Raw genomic sequence first — 20,322 nt, 5'->3', positions numbered from 1 at the left:
GAACCAGAGTGGGACTTGACCCGTCCCCACCTACTTTGAAGAATCTCAAATATGAAATATATTTTGTTTAACACTTCGTTGGTTACTACATGATTCTATATGTGTTATTTCATAGCTTTGATGTCTTCTAGTATTCTACAATGCAGAAAATAGTAAAAATAAAGAAAAACCCTTGAATGAGTAGGTGTCGCCAAACTTTTGACTGGTGCTGTAGATTAGGGGAAATAAGCGATTAGAGAGGGCTGTCAGGCAGATGAAGGTGCCAGTGCTTCTCTTCTCAGACAGGCCCGTCTCGCACGCAAACATGGCGAAGAAGGGAACAGACTGTACAGAGCGTGGCCGGTCGGGATCGGCTGAAGTCATTGAAGTTTGTTATGGATTTTATTAGAGAATACAGAATGGGTTTCTCTGGGTCAGTTCCCATGAAACATGGGTAATCCCTGCCCTGCCTCAGGGCTACATTTAACCCCTACAGAGAAGAACACTGGAGAGTCTGGAGCCAAAGGACCTATCCACTGTCGGGGTAGGTTCCTTGTCAATCATTTGCTTATTGGTGAAATCAGCAATCAGACAATATCTTTAAGTAAATCAATCAAAAACCTTTATTAATGCAATTGCAGACAGAAGTTGACAACAGGAACATGGCACGCATGTTTCCCCGTAAATTCTGCACCCCACCTAAGGGCACAGCTGATTTCATACATGTGATCCCTCCCTAGTGGTATGATCACCTACGTCAATGTATGTGTGTATCAATAAGCTGAGGCTACCTTATAAGGCAGCCTAGTACAGTAGCTTCTCTGAATTTATTAGCATTGTCTACTGTCACACAAGATCAACATGTCAAAACCAGACAGCAGTTACTTCTCTTGATCTAGTTTCAGTCTGACTCAGGCCCAGCCTGCAGCTCACTCTCACAGCAGCCAGGGCTTAACCACAAAGACTAATATAGATGCTTGTTCAACGTATAGTGGCAGAGTTTTTAGACACATAGCAACAGTATCTTACTATAAGGCCTGCAGCAAAACATATAGATCTTAAGGTCCCCTTAATCAATAATGGGGAAGGTCTTTGGGACCCACCCCCGTACGGGGACCACACATATAGGCTGTGTGCCAAATGGCACCCTATTCCCTTTATAGTGCACTACTTATGACCTGAGCCCATTGGAATGCAGTCATAGAACCATAGTAGCCTTCACACATACTGTATGACCCACTAGGCCTAAAGTCTCCCATTAGCAGGTATGAGGAGGTCAAATCATCCCTTCATCACCATAAACCATCAATAATAATGCTCTCATTAACAGGTATAATAATGTAGATCAAAGTTAATTTACAAATTCATACCTTTTATTTAATTGATATTTGGCAAAATAGTTTGAAAGGTGAAAAGGTGAAACGGTACAAATCTGTTGTTCTGCCCCTGAACAAGGCAGTTAACCCACTAGGCTGTCATTGAAAATAAGAATTTGTTCTTAACTGACTTGCCTAGTTAAATAAAGATAAAATCACTGAGTAGTTGTTACAGAATGAATGGGTTCTAAAAACGGAAATCAATGCATCCCTTGTTCCTGAGGTCAGACAATGTTTTGTTCTTGGGGGACTACTGAAGCCAGTCCTGATCTCGGATCAGGACCCCCTGGTCCATGTTATCGTATTCATTATGATCCCAATGTGCATTAAATAAATATCTCTCTCCAGACAAACAGGCTAAAGGACAAAAGAGAAGAAGACAATATCCATGGAACTCTAGCAACTCTAGTGTGGGCAATGAGGAAAGGTTAGTTCAGTCCCACAGCCTCTGAGCAGGGGCTCCTCTCAGACATCGTTGAAAATGTGTGTCCGAGAGGACGCCATGGAGAGGTAACGTCCTCCTGCATACCTGGAGAGGGACAGACCAAGGAGAAATAATATCAGATCAGTCATTCCCCTTTCTCTTTGTCTCTTCTACTGCCATTATAATACAACAATGTTTTCCCACCATGCTCTGTAATCCACTAGCCTGGGTGCCAGTCTGTAATCTACTAGCCTGGGTGCCAGTCTGTTTCTGCTCTCTTGCCAATTCTTTATGGAGTTTTCATGGCTTGACAATGAAAATTGAAGGCAAAAGCACACTCAGATCTGTGACCAGGCTAGTATTTAGTATTCGCATTAAGCTAGATTCAATCCAATATCATGGAAGATCTGCTCTTTAGTGCGATTAAAATTTAAAGGAAATGTTCGCGCGTTTGTGGAGACTGCATTCACGGTAAACGCTGCATGTCGGCTCAATCACCTTTAAATTTCATTCACACTATAACACGGATCTTCCGCGACACCGATTAAATCTAGCCCTAATACACTGCTCAAAAAAATAAAGGGAACACTTAAACAACACAATGTAACTCCAAGTCAATCACACTTCTGTGAAATCAAACTGTCCACTTAGGAAGCAACACTGATTGACAATAAATTTCACATGCTGTTGTGCAAATGGAATAGACAACAGGTGGAAATTATAGGTAATTAGCAAGACACCCCCAATAAAGGAGTGGTTCTGCAGGTGGTGACCACAGACCACTTCTCAGTTCCTATGCTTCCTGGCTGATGTTTTGGTCACTTTTGAATGCTGGCGGTGCTTTCACTCTAGTGGTAGCATGAGACGGAGTCTACAACCCACACAAGTGGCTCAGGTAGTGCAGCTCATCCAGGATGGCACATCAATGCGAGCTGTGGCAAGAAGGTTTGCTGTGTCTGTCAGCGTAGTGTCCAGAGCATGGAAGCGCTACCAGGAGACAGGCCAGTACATCAGGAGACGTGAAGGAGGCCGTAGGAGGGCAACAACCCAGCAGCAGGACCGCTACCTCCGCCTTTGTGCAAGGAGGAGCAGGAGAAGCACTGCCAGAGCCCTGCAAAATGACCTCCAGCAGGCCACAAATGTGCATGTGTCTGCTCAAACGGTCAGAAACAGACTCCATGAGGGTGGTATGGGGGCCCAACGTCCACAGGTGGGGGTTGTGCTTACAGCCCAACACCGTGCAGGACGTTTGGCATTTGCCAGAGAACACCAAGATTGGCAAATTCGCCACTGGCGCCCTGTGCTCTTCACAGATGAAAGCAGGTTCACACTGAGCACGTGACAGACGTGACAGAGTCTGGAGACGCCGTGGAGAACGTTCTGCTGCCTGCAACATCCTCCAGCATGACCGATTTGGCGGTGGGTCAGTCATGGTGTGGGGTGGCATTTCTTTGGGGGGCCGCACAGCCCTCCATGAGCTCGCCAGAGGTAGCCTGACTGCCATTAGGTACCGAGATGAGATCCTCATACCCCTTGTGAGACCATATGCTGGTGCGGTTGGCCCTGGGTTCCTCCTAATGCAAGACAATACTAGACCTCATGTGGCTGGAGTGTGTCAGCAGTTCCTGCAAGAGGAAGGCATTGATGCTATGGACTGGCCCGTCCGTTCCCCAGACCTGAATCCAATTGAGCACATCTGGGACATCATGTCTCGCTCCATCCACCAACGCCACGTTGCACCACAGACTGTCCAGGAGTTGGCGGATGCTTTAGTCCAGGTCTGGGAGGAGATCCCTCAGGAGACCATCCGCCACCTCATCAGGAGCATGCCCAGGCGTTGTAGGGAGGTCATACAGGCACGTGGAGGCCACACACACTACTGAGCCTCATTTTGACTTGTTTTAAGGACATTACATCAAAGTTGGATCAGCCTGTAGTGTGGTTTTCCACTTTAATTTTGAGTGTGACTCCAAATCCAGTCCTCCATGGGTTGATAAATTGGATTTCCATTGATTATTTTTGTGTGATTTTGTTGTCAGCACATTCAACTATGTAAAGGAAAAAGTAGTTAATAAGATTATTTCTTTCATTCAGATCTATGATGTGTTGTTTAAGTGTTCCCTTTATTTTTTGGAGCAGTATACTATTTCAAATAAAGACTGGGGCATAGTACCTCTGGGTTGGAGAATGACTGGGACATAGTATCTCTGGGTTGGAGAATGACTGGGGCATAGTACCTCTGGGTTGGAGAATGACTGGGGCATAGTACCTTTGGGTTGGAGAATGAGTGGGGCATAGTACCTCTGGGTTGGAGAATGACTGAGGCATAGTACCTCTGGGTTAGAGAATGACTGAGGCATAGTACCCCTGGGTTGGAGAATGACTGAGGCATAGTACCTCTGGGTTGAGAGAATGACTGGGGCATAGTACCTCTGGGTTGGAGAATGAGTGGGGCATAGTACCTCTGGGTTGAGAGAATGACTGGGGCATAGTACCTCTGGGTTGGAGAATGACTGAGGCATAGTACCTCTGGGTTGGAGAATGAGTGGGGCATAGTACCTCTGGGTTGAGAGAATGACTGGGGCATAGTACCTCTGGGTTGGAGAATGACTGAGGCATAGTACCTCTGGGTTGGAGAATGACTGGGGCATAGTACCTCTGGGTTGGAGAATGACTGGGGCATAGTACCTCTGGGTTGGAGAATGACTGGGGCATAGTACCTCTGGGTTGGAGAATGACTGGGGCATAGTACCTCTGGGTTGGAGAATGACTGGGGCATAGTACCCCTGGGTTGGAGAATGACTGAGGCATAGTACCTCTGGGTTGAGAGAATGACTGGGGCATAGTACCTCTGGGTTGAGAGAATGACTGGGGCATAGTACCTCTGGGTTGAGAGAATGACTGGGGCATAGTACCTCTGGGTTGGAGAATCACTAGGATCTAGTACCTCTGGGTTGGAGAATCACTAGGATCTAGGCTTGTGGTGTCCACGTCCTGAAGTAGCCCATTGTGATCCCCGCTCTCTCTCCAGGTCAACTGGGCAGCTGAAGAGAACACACATTTAAGTTTACGTCCCAAATGGCAACATATTCCCAATGTAGTGCACTACTTTTGACCAGGGCCCATAGGGAAAGTAGTGCACTACATAGGGAACAGTGTTCCATTTGGGACGCAAAATAACATTTGATTGACGGCTATAATGCATTAGTGTCACAGCTGTTTGAATGATCGGACCAAAATGCAGCGTCTGTTTCGTTCCACATATTTATTAAACGGTGAAACTTAATGCAATGCAAAAAATAAACTGAAGGACAAAACAACAAACCGTGACGCAGGAGAAACAAACACTACACACAAAATATAATCACCCACAAAAGACAATTGGGACAAACATCAACTTAAATATGACCTCCAATTAGAGACAACCGGCTGCCTCTAATTGGAGGTCATGCCAAACAAAAACCAACCTAGAAATACAAAACTAGAAACTGAACTTAGAAATACAAAAAACAGACAAACACCCCCTGTCACGCCCTGACCTACTCTACCATAGAAAATAACAACTTACTATGGTCAGGACGTGACAATTAGGTCTGTTGAAAATGATCATCATAAACTTCATACTCACTGTCACTGCTGTCTGAGGGAGAGTCGTTGTCCTTTAACTCGGAATAACCATTTCTGTTCCTCCTCACATTTCGCTGTTCTCCATAGCGCTCTCTCCATCCCTGAAAAATAGTTATTTTACATGGTGTAGGGTTACGTTGACCCTAGACGTCCGTTCTTGAGTCAGTTTTTAGGGAAGCTGATCCTAGATCTGTACCTAAGGGAAACTTCATGCCGGAGCATTTTACACAGACAGTGAACCCAATGAGCTGGCAGGTGGTTCATAGTTTGGTAATGCGGTGGTGTGAACATTGATATGGGGTCTTCTCCAGTGTTCAGAGAAGACTCAAAATAAGAAAGGACCGTGCTCACTCGTTTCCGACTCTCCCCATCCTCGCTTCTCTGTCGGTTTCTTCTTTCTGCAACAACAACAAGCAGAGATAGTGGCAACATTGTCCCAGACTTGGTCTTATCCACACTGGACTCCAAAAGGAGAGCTTCTCAAATGGCATCCAGGCTGAGTGTACAACAATGCTCTGGGGTGAAGTTTCCTTTAGTTACAGATCTAGGATCATCTGCCCCTCCCACAATATTAACCTCAACCAATGCTAATCTGATCCAAGATCGGAGTCCAGAGGCAACTTCACCCTACAATAGTACCTCTTCTGATAAGCTCTCTGCCCTCTTCCACCAGCTCAGAGGTCAAGTCATCGCTCTGACTAATATACTGTGGGAACCCCAGGAGGTTGAGACAGCGGGTACCCAGGCTGGAAATACACAAGGGAGGGGAGGAAGAAAAACACACTGCCATGTGTTAGTTAAAGGAGGCAATCTGGGGTTCCATTTCTGGACTTTAAATGAATATAGCCATTGATTGTTAAAGCATATAACTTCTAAACTGATCCTATGAGACAAATGTCAATATAGACCCTGTTGTCTTATGATGGGAATCCCCTGGAGAGGATGTCAAATAGATCTGCAGACAAGACTTACCTGCAGTAGGTGGCGATGCAGAGGAGGACTATGAGCATGGGGTAATAGATGTAGAAACCATCTGCTATGAAGGAGAGGAGACGCATAGAGCCCATGATCTGGTAGACACAAGAAAGATGGAGTTGAGAAAATGGTGGCTCCAATACCTAGAAAGTCTAGCTGATTAAATAAATCCCAGTAGGGTCATGTTCATTATTCAGTAGCATGCCAAGTGGGTTCCTCACGACTTGACTAGTTTTCCTTTACAATGAGAGAGCCCATGTGACCGAGGCTGCGTCCCAAATGGCACTGTATTCCCTATATATGGGCATAGGGCTCTGGTCAAAAGTAGTGCACTATATAGGAAATAGGGCTCTGGTCTAGAGTAGTGCACTATATATGAAATAGGGTTCTCATCTAGAGTAGTGCACTATATATAGGAAATAGGGCTCTCGTCTAGAGTAGTGCACTATATAGGAAATAGGGCTCTGGTCTAGAGTAGTGCACTATATAGGAAATAGGGCTCTGGTCTAGAGTAGTGCACTATATAGGAAATAGGGCTCTGGTCTAGAGTAGTGCACTATATAGGAAATAGGGCTCTGGTCTAGAGTAGTGCACTACAGACTACCACAGTATGAGTCATAATACTCATAAAACCTAGCGGTCAAATTCAATAAATTTCCCACCATTCCTTTTTCCCACAGCCCTTATTTTAATTGTTTCTAAAATCCACTCTGGGAAAAATGAATGGTGGAAAAACGATTGGAACCATTTCCCTGTTTGACCGCTAGGTTTTATGGGTATTATGACACCTCCACTGTGGGGTCTATACTGCCCTACAATGGCAAAACGCAGAAACTACACTTTTGGTCAAAATGTAGTTAAGACTGAAATCAGGCTTGGCAGTATCTGTTTTAGTGTCCTGGTTGAATTATGTTCCGTTTCAGAGAAAATAGAGTGTGAAATTTGCAGTAACTAAGTGAAGTTACTGCACTTTAGCTTTTTTACACCATGTTTTGACTCCTGTTACCCACTCTGCCATGCAAAGGCAAAGAGCAGTAAGTACGCAAACAATGAAAGTGAGAAAAATGTCTTTAAAATGTATTTGCTGTCCAGCCAAATATGTTGTAGGTAGATAAGAGATACACTGATGTATCATCCGATTATGAAGTCCTTTTTATGCATATAAACCATGATTTGATTTGACCTATGACCCCTAAGTCAAATAAATTACCATACAAAGTCAAACAGAAAAAACAGGAAAGTTGAATAAACACATTTCGATTGTAGATGCTGCACAAACACAAATATTTAGTATAAACATTCTGCGTGATGAAATAGTCCTATGGTGAGAAGATTATTGAGGGTTACTACAATATAACGTTCAAAACACAACTACATATCATCATTAAATACAGTTGGAATGTAGTTAGAACTCTCAAACAGTTCCCATCAAACAGAAAAACAACAAGAAAATTGAATCAACACATTTAGATTGTAGATACTGCACTTTTCCTTTGCATTAAGCATATACAGTGCCTTCAGAAAGTATTCACAGCCCTTGACTTTTTGCACATTTTGTTGTGTTAACAGCCTGAATTTAAAATGGATAAAATTTAAATTGTGTCACTGGCCTACACACAATACCACATAATGTCAAAGTGGAATTATGTTTTTAGAAATGTTTACAAATTAATAAAAAATGGAAAGCTGAAATGTCTTGAGTCAATAAGTATTCAAACACTTTGTTATGACATGCCTAAATAAGTTCAGAACAAAAGAATGCTTAACAAATCACAATAAATTGCATGGGCTTACTCTGAGGGCAATAATCGTGTTTAACATGCATTTTTAATGACTACCTCATCTCTGTACCCCACTCATACAGATAATTGTAAGGTCCCTCAGTCGAGCAGTTAGTTTCAAACACAGATTCAACAAAAAAGACCAGGGAGGTTTTCCAAAGTATCGCAAAGAAGGGCACCTATTTGTAGATGGGTAAAAAAAAAGCTGACATTGAATATCCCTTTGAGCATGGTTAAGTTATTAATTACACTTAGGATGGTTCATCAACACACCCAGCCACTACAAATATACAGGCATCCTTCTTAACTCAGTTGCCGAAGAGGAAGGAAACCGCACATGGATTTCCCCATGAGGCCAATGACGAATTTAAAATAGTTACAAAGTTTAATAGCTGTGATAGGAGAAAATTGAGGATAGATCAATAACATTGTAGTTACTCCACAATACTAACCTAAATGGCAGAGTGAAAAGGAGGAAGCCTGTACAGAATAAAAATATTTTAAAACATGCATCCTGTTTGCAATAAGGCACTAAAGTAAAACTGCCAAAAAAATGGCAAAGAAATTAACTTTATGTGCTGGAGACAAAGCGTTATGTTTGGGGCTAATCCAACACAACACATCACTGAGTACTACTCTTCTTTTCTTTCTTCTTTTTTTACCCTTTTTTTCTCCCCAATTTCATGGTATAAAATTGGTAGTTACAGTCTTGTCCCATCACTGCAACTCCCGTACGGACTCGGGAGAGGCGAAGGTCAAAAGCCGTGCGTAATCCGAAACATAACCAAACCACACTGCTTCTTGACACAATGGCCACTTAACCCAGAAGCCAACCGCACCAATGTGTCGGAGGAAACGCTGTACACCTGGTGACCGTGTCAGCGTGCACTGCGCCCGGCCTGCCACAGGAGTCGCTAGTGCGCGATGGGCCAAGACATCCTTGCCGGCCAAACCCTCCCCTAACCCGGACGACGCTGGCCAATTGTGCACCGCCCCATGGGTCTCCCGGTCGAGACCGGCTGCGACAGAGCCTGGAGTAGAACCCAGAATCTCTAGTGGCATTCCTAGCACTGCGATGCAGTGCCTTAGACCACTGCACCACTGGGGAGGCCTGTTCATATGTTCAAGCATGGTGGTGGCTGCATCCTGTTATGGGTATGCTTATCATTTACAAGGACTAAGGAGTTTTTTAGGATAAAAAAATCCTAGAGGAAAATCTGGTTCATTCTGCTTTCCATCAGACACTGAGTGACAAATTCACCTTTCAGCAGGGCAATAACCTAAAAACACAAGGCCAAATATATACTGGAGTTGCTGAAGACGTGAATGACGATTAAGGCAGCCCCCCCCCCCACCTCTCTGATTCAGAGGGGTTGGCTTAAATGTGGAAGACACATTTCAGTTGAAGGCATTCATTGTACAACTGACTAGGTATCCCCCTTTCCCTTTCCCTTAGCAAGACGATTTTGAATGTTCCTGAGTGGCCTAGTTAGTTTTGAATTAAATCGTCTTGAAAATCTATGGCAAGAGTTGAATTGTCTTTCTAGTAATGATAAACAACCAACTTGGCAGAGCATGAAGAATTTAAAAAAGAATAATGTGCAAATATTGTACAATCCAGGTGTGGAAAGCGCTTAGAGTTACCCAGAAAGACTCGCTGCCAAAGGTAATTCTAACATGTATTGACTCAGGGGTGTGAATATGTATGTAAATTATTGTCAAAGGAATTATTCTGTTCCAATGATAATAATTAACAATCAATAAGCCTTGACTAATTCCCAAGGTTTGTAAGACAATGGGTTAATAATTAGGCAAGGACTCAGTTTTCTGCAAAATGTTCGTACGGTTTATTCAGAGAACGTTCTGCCCAACATTAACAAAGAAGTTCATTTTATCCTCTCTCTCCGCTTACGCACACACCTCCACACCAAAAGTAGATAACCTACGCACACACATACACACAAACAGTAGGTGAACAGTATCTCTCCCTTGACTTCCCACCACTGTTAATCACTATCCAGCGCTGTCTGTGCCTTCCCCCGAGATTACTGAGACCTTGAGAGTTACTCCCATATTTCCTCCAAAGCCTCTCAAAGTTGCTAAGTCAGGTAGAACAAATGTCTACAGTCCTCTTAGGTCCATCAATACGCAGACACATTTCTCTCCCTTTCCAGCCTCTACTAGACTTTATGGGACTAACGTTCAGTACATTCATTATTCATTATCCATGCTACATAACTACTAATTAATAATGAATTATTGATTCATTTACCTTTATTAGATCATTCTCTTATCAATTATATATCTCTTTCATTTGCAAAAATTTTCAAAAACAATATTTTGAGGGCTCATAGGTGAAATTATATTTTAGTCATTTAGCAGATGCTCTTATCCAGAGCGACTTACAGTAGTGAATGCATACGTTTCATTTCATGCATTTTTTATTTTTTTTTGTACTGGCCCCCCGTGGGAATCAAACCCATAACCCTGGTGTTGCACACACCATGCTCTACCAACTGAGCCACAGGGAAGCTAATCAGTGGTCATGTTTATATGCATAACAATTACTTCATAATAATATGATACATCAGTTAATCTACCTACAACCTATTTGGCTGGTTAGGAACAAAATATATATATATTTTCATTTTGACTGTTGCCGTAGTTACTGCGTTTTGCGTTTGTAGGGTGGCATTTGGGATGCCCACCGGGTGTGACTCACTGTGGTGTATGCTGTCTCTATTCTCTGCTGGTGAGAAATGGAGGCGTCCATGTGGATGAGACCCAGGAAGTTGAGACACAGCGGAGGAGTCAGTCGACAGAACAACCTGCGTTTTAAAGGTATACACACGGTACTCAAAGTGATACTCAGACAAACATGTTGACTGAAATGTTGTAGAGTTCTAAAGCTCTAGAACCAAGCTCAAATAGTGACATCTATGGTGTCCATATTAGGACAGCCGCAGTCTCAGCTTCTTTCAGTCTCAGCAAGACTTCTTTTTGAGGCTGTCCTAAAATGGACACCATAGACACACCTTCACAAAACATGGTATATTTTAGCGGTGAGAGACGTACATTCCGCTGAACAGTAGGCTGTAGGCGTCTGTCTGATGGTGAGGTACCAGGTAGTAGTAGTTGAAGACTCGGATGCGGAACACGGTGGAGTAGACACAAACACACAGGAACAAAATAGTGACGAAGCACGCCATCTGGTGGTGGACAGAACATCACAACGATCATTTGGCTCGTTGGTACTCAACGGAAAAACCTTTCTCCATATTTCCTGTTATACTTACACATTTTCCTGTATGTAATTTATCCACACTGTGTTTGCAACTATGCTATCCTAAACATCTAGTAGTAGTAACAGTATTAGTTACTTTATTGTCGCAGTTAAGACATTTTTCGGATCAACATGCCAATAAACTAGCCCGGTCCCAAATCAGCTTGTGCTGCAGACTGGCACCCAGGCTAACTATACACACAGAATCCCAAAGATAATATCTACCTCTATGTACAAGTAGCTGTAGTCCCTCTCTGCTAACTGGATGAAGATGGCGAAGAGAGAGAGGACAGGATGTGTGCTGAAGAATGTGCATTCAGACCACACCACAGCCACAGAGAGTAGAGACAGCAGTAGTGCCAGCAGCCGGTAGCACCACTGTCGCAGCACACACTCCCAGTACCACTCTATAGAAAAACACCACACCAAATGTTGCTAAATAGATCCATTCAATTGTTGGAAGCGTTAAGATTACTGGTGTGAAGAGTTTTGCTTCTTTTTAATAAGTATACTTTTTGCTCCATGCACCGGGTAAATTAAGGTGTGTGAGTTTACTCTTTTGAAAAGTTCACATTTCAGTCAGATATTGCAATGAGTATTGGGGCAGGGAGGGACACACACGAGGATAGATAATAATACATTCATACACACACAATTGATGAATATCAAGAGCCAATCTGTTGAAGATACTGAATAAAGTCGTTCTCTGTGTACATTTGATAAGTGGATTTTCTAAAGGGGCTGATACAGCTTTCACAACACAGTCCTTTCACGGCAGCCAGAGTTCAACGTGTTCACAGGTCAGCTGACCGTGGCTAGACAGTAGGCATACAGTAAATTATATCCCAAATAGCATCCCATTCCCTGTAGGCCCTGGTCAAAAGTAGTGCACTACATAGGGAATAGGCTGCCATTTGGGACACAGCCATAGGACTATTGAAGAAATCAGTCGTCCCCTACTTGAACTCACCTATGGTGGGAGTGTACAGGTATTTGCCGAGCCAGCCGGGTGGCTGGGAGGAGAGGAAACTATGGACAAACTGATGGGAGGCACTGGTCTCATTCTTACACACGTCCTCTAAATGGAAGGCCTCTTCCAGAAGGATCGCCCACTGGACCTGTGTTTGACTGTGTCTCTGGCCAGCATAGATCACCTGGCCAACACACAATACTAGGATCACCCCACTCATAGACACTATGTACATCATGGGTTACTTTCACAGCAACAATCTGAGCCTAATTCAATCACCGTCCGACCATATAAAGGGACATTTCAGAACGTTTCATTAGGGGGTGGTTCAACCATAATTACTTGCTTATGAAGCTTCACTAGGCTCCTTTTGGAAGGATAGGTCCTCTGTGTGCTTTCATCCTCACTGTCCTCCGCGTTCAGCCTCACCATTTTCTCCTGGATTTCCATGGGACACTAAAATGGATGTGCTTAGTTGAGATTTTAGACTTAGTCGTTCATATTAATAGTTAACATGATTCATTATCATTATTATAGACTATACCGCTGGTTTACACACGGATGTATTCAACTTTGTTCTAACATTCTTACCTTTCTCAAAATAGTGTCAATGTTGTTCCTTAGGGGGTGACTGTACCCAACTGATTCGTTGACATTTGCCACCTCCTGTCAAAGAGAAATTCATTCAATGGCCCAAAACAATGCATTGATTTGTCCTACTTTTTACTCAGCGATATGACTGTCTCTATAAAGGGTGGTGTAAACACCAGAGAGAGTGCAAAGCAAGAGGCTGATCTGATATGAACTGCCTCACAGATAATGGTGGCGTCAGAAATGGTCACCCCATTCCATAAATAGTGCACCACTTTTAACCAGGGCCCACAGGGAGCCATTTTGGACGCAGACAATATTTACCATCTGCACAGGAGTCCGCTCCTCTCTCGTACAACGTGAGAACAAATGCTGCCAAGATTAGCCCCTTGCGTCGTACTGTCTTTGTTTATATTGGAGGTCTGCCCCGCTATACTTACGGACACGCCATATCGCTGAGTGGACCTTTGAAAACCATCGTACTTTACTACTTCCTTTAGTTCTTCTCATCCATCTCACCTCCATGGCGTCATCCATGTTTTCCTCAGCGTCTGACTTTTCCGTCGCCAGCTTGGCCACCTTGAAGTAGGTCTTGGCCAACAGGTAACCGTGGCGAGAGGAGTTCCAGTACAAGCACGGGATCTCCACCAGGCCGTAACCTAGCAACAGCACCAAGAGGAAAAGCCCCCAGGTGTTTGCTGCTGCGATGCTAATGGTTTGCAGGCCCTGCCTGGAAGAGAAGACAGAGACACTTACATGCTGATCTAGGGTCAGATTTGCATTTTCCCTACTAATGGATAATGTTTAGATTGGGTTGGATTGAGGCAGGAGGGGGGACGGGACAGGACAGGGATGCAGAAGGTGTGATGGGGTTTACTCACCAGGTTAGCTGCCACTGGGGATGGACAGCCACGTAGATAAGCAAGGAGCAAAAGATGATCAGGTAGGTGCCATAGTAGATGGCGTTCTCGATAAGGGCCGTCTTAATCTTACCGAGGATAGAAAAGCCCCCAGAGCGTGCATAGGACTGCATGAAGGGGAGCAACAGCCTGAGTAGACAAACAGACGGACAAATAAAAACAACAAAAACACATTAGCCAAAAATAGAGTGGAAATCTCCTCTGGTAAATGGTTGCTATTGCAGTCAGGGTGGGTGGACAGTGGAGCTCACCAGGTCAGACACTGAGAGGTCCAGTAGACCACACGCCAGAACACTGGCAGAATTCCATCAGGAATATAGCTCCATGGCTTGTGACATACTTTAGGTGTGCTGTAATTAAAGAGACACCAGCACAGGTCATCCTCATAAGAGACAACACTATGTACACATTGTAAAGGAAACCACATGAATACAGGACAACCGTTACATAACCACAAGTCATAAAGTTGTCAGCAGACAGTCCAGTGGGTACTTACAGTTGAAGTCGGAAGTTGACATACACAGCCAAATACATTTAAACTTAGTTTTTCAAAATTCCTGACATTAGATCCTAGTAAAAATTCCCTGTCTTACGTCAGTTAGGATCACCACTTTATTTTAAGAATGTGAAATGTCAGAATAATAGTAGAGAGAATTATTTATTTCAGCTTTTATTTCTTTCATCACATTCCCAGTGGGTCAGAAATGTACATACACTCAATTAATATTTGGTAGCATTGTCTTTAAATTGTTTAACGTGGGTCAAACGTTTTGGGTAGCCTTCCACAAGCTTCCCTCAATAAGTTTTGTGAATTTTGGCCCATTCCTCCTGACAGAGCTGGGGTAACTGAGTCAGGTTTGTAGGCCTCCTTGCTCACACACGCTTTTTCAGTTCTGCCCACAACATTTCTATAGGATTGATGTCAGGGCTTTGTGATGGCCACTCCAATACCTTGACTTTGTTGTCCTTAAGTAATTTTGTCACAACTTTGGAAGTATGCTTGGAGTCATTGTCCATTTGGAATATCCATTTACGACCAAACTTTAACTTCCCGACTGATGTCTTGAGATGTTGCTTCAATATATCCACATAATTTTCCTCCCTCATGATGCCATCTAGTTTGTGAAGTGCACCAGTCCCTCCTGCAGCAAAGCACCCCCACAACATGATGCTGCCACCCCTGTGCTTCATGGTTGGGATGGTGTTCTTCGGCTTGCAAGCCAACCCCTTTTTCCTCCAAACATAAAGATGGTCATTATGGCCAAACAGTTCTATTTTTGTTTCATTAGACCTAAGGACATTTCTCCAAAAAGTACGATCTTTGTCCCCATGTACAGTTGCAAACCATAGTCTGGCTTTGTTATGGCGGTTTTGGAGCAGTGGCTTCTTCCTTGCAGAGTGGCCTTTCAGGTTATGTCGATATAGGACTTATTTTACTGTGGATATAGATACTTTTGTACCTGTTTCCTCCAGGTCCTTTGCTGTTGTTCTGGGATTGATTTGCACTTTTCGCACCAAAGTACGTTCATCTCTAGGAGACAGAACATGTCTCCTTCCTGAGCGGTATGACGGCTGCGTGGTCCCATGGTGTTTATACTTGCGTACTATTGTTTGTAAAGATGAACGTGGTACCTTCAGGCGTTTGGAAATTGCTCTGAAGGATGAACCAGACTTGTGGAGGTCTACCATTTTTTTCTGAGGTCTTTTGATTTTCCCATAATGTCAAGCAAAGAGGCACTGAGTTTGAAAGTAGGCCTTGAAATACATCCACAGGTACACCTCCAATTGACTGAAATGATGTCAATTCGCCTTTCACAAGCTTCTAAAGCCATGACATAATTTTCTGGAATTTTCCAAACTGTTTAAAGGCACAGTCAACTTAGTGTATGTAAACTTCTGAACCAGTGGAATTGTGATACAGTGAATTATAAGTGAAATAATCTGTCTAAACAATTGTTGGAAAAATTACTTGGGTCATGCACAAACTAGATGTCCTAACCGACTTGCCAAAACTATAGTTTGTTAACAAGAATTTTGTGGAGTGGTTGAAAAATGAGTTTTAATGACTCTTCCGACTTCAACTGTAGCTCTGGTCCAGGTACTTAATTAGCGAGTTCCTCTACTAGCTCCCTCTTACGCTACGTTGAAGCCAGTCACTACACAAATTGGTCATGAATTTAGTCAATGGCGTTCAGTGCATAGCATAACAGGGTGTTAGTTGAGGAACGCGGTAAGGTCCTGGACCAGATCTGTTGGTACTGTACCTTGTAGGGAAGACAGAGGAGTTGGATGTCTGATTAAAGGGGTCTGAACTGGTCAGATCCCTGGGTTTCTCGTTGTCAATCTTACACTGGTTATATATGGTCTGAAATAAGAATGTGTGCGTGCGCAAACACACACGCACGCACACACACATGCACACACACGTACACGCACACACACGCACACGCACATGTAATGAAGCCAATATAGTAATTTAATGTACTACTATTTTGCATGACAGAATAACAGTTTTTCATCACTTTAACACCCCTACTGTACATCTCCCTACATGAGCAGATTTTCATACACTCTGGGGTGAAGTTTCCTCTACAGATGTAGGATCAGCTTCCCTTCCCCAAATACCAACCTTAACCAATACTGGGGGAAATGCTAAACTGACTCACGATCGGCGGGTAGGGGCAACATACCGTGCTGACATCCAGGGGAAGGATGAAGACGATGAGGAAGCAGAGATACCAGGACAGGAGGGTCCCGAACAGCACCAGTGGGTGTTGCTTGCGGAAGTGTCCATAGCGATGCAGGAGAAATAGTGGCAGGAAGAAAACCAGCACAATCTCGATACCCAGGGCTCCACCGCTCATCCTGTTGCTGCTATAGCCACATACTGTGCATCACCTTCACACACTGTCTGTCTGTGTGTCTGTGTGAACCCTGCACAGACTGGGGGGCGGGTACCTAGGTAGCAATACAAACACATTGACAATGCTACGGTACAAATCCAAAGGGCTGTGTGGGCTAAATGCAAATATGACTCATGTGTTTTACCCGTTATATAACATTTTCCTGATAGGCTGAAAATGTAATGTTGTAATCTAGCCTATAAGGACTAGTAGCCTATAAATTAACGTTAGCGATATTTTTGGTCGATTTAATTAATTAAGATTAACAATATTGTTAATATCAGGCCACAATACAAGTATAATAAGTTTACCTCGATCCTTGAACCCCAGCTGAAATTATCCGAGCCGGTCTCTTTTCTCACGTATAATAACCTGATAATAACATAGTGTTCCGAAAAGTGGTGTACGCAACCTTTGAAACAGTTACGCAACAATGCGCGTGTCTGGACCAACTTGGCATGTCGGGAAATGTAGGCTATGTGCCTACACCCTCTAGCTCACAGAGGTGTCAAACTCATTCCACCGAGGGCTGAGTGTCTGCGGGTTTTTAGTTTTTTCCTTTCTATTAAGACCTAGACAACCAGGGTGTTCTTTACTAATTAGTGACCTTAATTCATCGATCCAGTACAAGGGAGGAGCAAAAACCCGCAGACACTCGGCCCTCAGTGGAATGTGTTTGACACGTGTGTGCTAACGTCATATTGTTTTTTTTTTTAGCAGAGAATACTTTTGAATGGGTAGGCCTAATCTGCTTTTCAAACAATAACAGAGTGGACACTCCGCCATTGTTTTGGAAAAACAGCTTGAGGGATGGCTGGAGAAATGTACTGTACCTTCTCTCAAATTAATGGACAGAGCCAAGGATGCATGTAGGTCTACTGAGATCAACATTTTATAGTTTTAACCATCTTTTGAGGCTTGTACAATGTTTGTTTACAAACAAAGCTTATGTTTTGGGATCTGATGGTGTACTCAGTTGAACTGAACATGAGACATGTATATGTTTTAGCCTATTCCCCAAGAATCGATGGATCTACAGTATATCATTAATATCAAAGTCCAAAAATGTATTTACCAATCGGAGATTGCCCCTTAAACCTTAAAAGCAACACTCCAAGGGGTCAAAAAAACGATTTAAAAAAATAAACTTAAAAAAAAATCTTTCTGAAATTGTAGGACTTTGTCAAGCTGCTAGTTACCGACATAAAAACACAATTTAAGATGATTTCTGTGTTAATGTGGAGGAATTAAAAATAATCTATCTTTTGTACACTAGTGGTGTGCTGCTAAACTGAAAATTTGGACTCAAAATTTGTGATAAAATCACAAAATCTAGGACAGCGGTAGATGTATGTACCCTGAAAATATATAGATATGGAGCCACCCCAGATTTGGTCCCTGGGGGTGTGGCAGCCACTATATATTTTAAATTCCAGTCAAAATCTCTATACCAAGTTGAGAGTCTCATCTTTCAGATACATTTGGAACTAAGTGGAAAACTTAAGTGTGATGACACTGGTGGCTATATCGCCTGTAAGGCATATCAGTGGCTATTTTAGATCGTACTGGTACATAAAATAACCTCAGTTGCCAATTTCTCAGCCTCTGAGTATCACAGAAACACAACACTTTAAATGAATAACAGAAATATGCTTATGACAAGTTGCTATGGATTGATCAAAATAACTGTTAAAAACATGAAAAACATACAAAAACGTATGTTTTTATTAAACATCAAATTTGGCCAAATATATGCTCATTGTCTCACAAAAGGTTCTAAAAAGTAAACGTGTTATGGTTTGACAGGAAGTGTAATTTTGCCATCATTTCCAATTTGAGGTAAAAAAAAATGACACCCTTAGTGCTTTTATAGAGATGACTGTCTTCATGAATTTCAATGGACAATCTAAAACCACAACAAAACAGTGAGGCCGCCACTTTTTAGGGGATAAACAGTTGAGGCTAATACTGTAGGCTAATTCAATTATGTAGGCTATCTAATATTCTGTAGGCTAATTGAATTATGTAGGCTATTGTCACGTCCTGACCAGTAAAGGGGTCTATTTGTTATTGTAGTTTGGTCAGGTTTTTGTTTTCATGGTTTTGTGTATGTGTTTAGATAGAGGGATATTTTGTGTAGAGTGTTTCTGGGGTTTATTGGTGTAAGTGTCGATGTAGAGGGGGTAGTTGATTTAGGATGTATCAATTTATCCCAGCCTCAGACACTTGCATTGGGATACAGACCTACTGAGAGTTATGTAAACTGAGGCTACATCTCTACATGAGACACTCATTGGGACAGCGCAAGGGGTTTACACTGTCTAGGGGGGTCAGGCACGGGAAATGACTCAAAGGTAAAGACACAGGAGTGTAGTGCAAACAAAAGGGCTTTTATTAAGAAAAATACTAATTTAATCCTGGCTCTTCCAGAGCTCTACAGGGTCACAAAAATACATCTCCAAGAAAATGATCAGGTGGTTGAGGAACTCATTTCTATGCAGTCACCTACATTGAGATACTATTTGAGCCTCTATTCCACCTGAGACAGCCTCATTTCTTTGATCTGATTTCAATCTGTGCATTCCTTCCCATTTGATGTTACATTCAGGTGGAATGTAATTTTGTATAAATTTAATCAATGAACTTGGAAGATTATATGAACGCTTACACGACTGGTTGTTTTAAGGTCTTCTGGGACATTTTCATGTATACGCCATGTAGACAGGCGCAGGCCTGCTGTCATGACACATAACATTCAAGTCAGCAATGTGAAAACATCCAAACGTAGGCATCCTCAGAGCCTAGAGGCCCTAGAAAGTTAAAACACACCATTCTGTCCTCCAGGAGAAAGTCTAGTTGTCCAATGAGGTCCAAGCTGAGATGTTCCAGCAGATGCAGACAGACACTCCAGTCGTCCACCCTCTCTGGACCTCCGAGTAAATTCAACCATAATGATCCAAAAATGTCCAGAGATTGTGGCCAATCTTCAAGTAGGTCATCCATTGCTTGTGTCCTGTATAACCGTGAGCACAAATCCAGTCAATTGGTAGGTCTGTGTGTTTGTGCAGTTTGGTTTCAATCAGACTCCATGGTAGTAGTAAATGTGGTCCATACTGCCAATGATGGTGTGGCAAAGTGCACTCTCTCTCTCTCTCTCTCTCTCTCTCTCGCGCGCTCTCTGTCTCTCACTCACTCTCTCGCTCTCTCTCGCTCTCTCTCTCTCGCGCTCTCGCTCTTGCTCTCTGTCTCTCACTCACTCACTCTCTCTCTCTCTCTCTCTCTCACACTCACTCACTCTCTCTCACTCACTCACTCACTCGCTCTCTCTCACACTCACTCACTCTCAGGAGCTTAGTGAAGCCATCTGTCTACATCCTGAATTTAACCCCCTTCCCCTTCCCCAGTAACACACACACACACACACACACACACACACACACACACACACACACAGGGCAAAGGAGCCTGTCAGACTGCAAGGGATTAGTCCTTA

The 20,322-nt window shown here is 43.1% G+C and overlaps 1 protein-coding gene across 5 annotated transcripts; it reads right to left on the bottom strand.

Moving 5' to 3' along the window:
- Positions 1 to 578: 578 nt before the first annotated feature.
- Positions 579 to 17,287, bottom strand: LOC106585919 (G-protein coupled receptor-associated protein LMBRD2B). 5 transcript variants are annotated; one of them, XR_006761735.1, is made up of 18 exons: positions 17,141 to 17,287; positions 16,617 to 16,884; positions 16,191 to 16,291; positions 14,178 to 14,276; positions 13,888 to 14,055; positions 13,526 to 13,736; positions 13,007 to 13,081; positions 12,758 to 12,871; positions 12,416 to 12,599; positions 11,671 to 11,852; positions 11,238 to 11,371; positions 10,885 to 10,990; positions 6,379 to 6,476; positions 6,046 to 6,152; positions 5,603 to 5,804; positions 5,408 to 5,507; positions 4,727 to 4,823; positions 579 to 1,884 (listed from the first exon to the last, which is right to left on the bottom strand). XR_006761735.1 is itself a non-coding variant. In XM_045706706.1 (18 exons), exons 2-17 carry the CDS (start codon positions 16,788 to 16,790, stop codon positions 4,720 to 4,722), a joined length of 2,004 nt encoding a protein of 667 aa, XP_045562662.1. In that variant the 5' UTR covers positions 16,791 to 16,884; positions 17,141 to 17,287; the 3' UTR covers positions 579 to 1,884; positions 4,695 to 4,719. The 5 variants fall into 5 exon arrangements, 2 of the variants coding, with proteins under 2 accessions (XP_045562662.1, XP_014028136.1); XM_045706706.1 differs by having other exon boundaries at positions 4,695 to 4,823; positions 5,758 to 5,804; XM_014172661.2 differs by having other exon boundaries at positions 5,758 to 5,804.
- Between the last annotated feature and the right edge of the window lie 3,035 nt (positions 17,288 to 20,322).

This window comes from Salmo salar, chromosome ssa24, assembly GCF_905237065.1.
Source record: "Salmo salar chromosome ssa24, Ssal_v3.1, whole genome shotgun sequence".
In the NCBI taxonomy this organism is placed as follows: Eukaryota; Metazoa; Chordata; class Actinopteri; order Salmoniformes; family Salmonidae; genus Salmo; species Salmo salar.
Note: the sequence above shows the minus strand (reverse complement) of the source record. Positions and strands in the feature narration are given on the sequence as shown.

Coding starts and splice junctions, on each gene's coding strand:
- LOC106585919 (XM_014172661.2), bottom strand. CDS start 16,790: ATGAGCGGTGGAGCCCTGGGTATCGAGATTGTGCTGGTTTTCTTCCTG. Junction 5,805..6,045: donor CAGAGAGCTTATCAGAAGAG/GTACTATTGTAG, acceptor TTGTTGTTGCAG/AAAGAAGAAACCGACAGAGA. Junction 5,508..5,757: donor ATGGGGAGAGTCGGAAACGA/GTGAGCACGGTC, acceptor ACTATTTTTCAG/GGATGGAGAGAGCGCTATGG.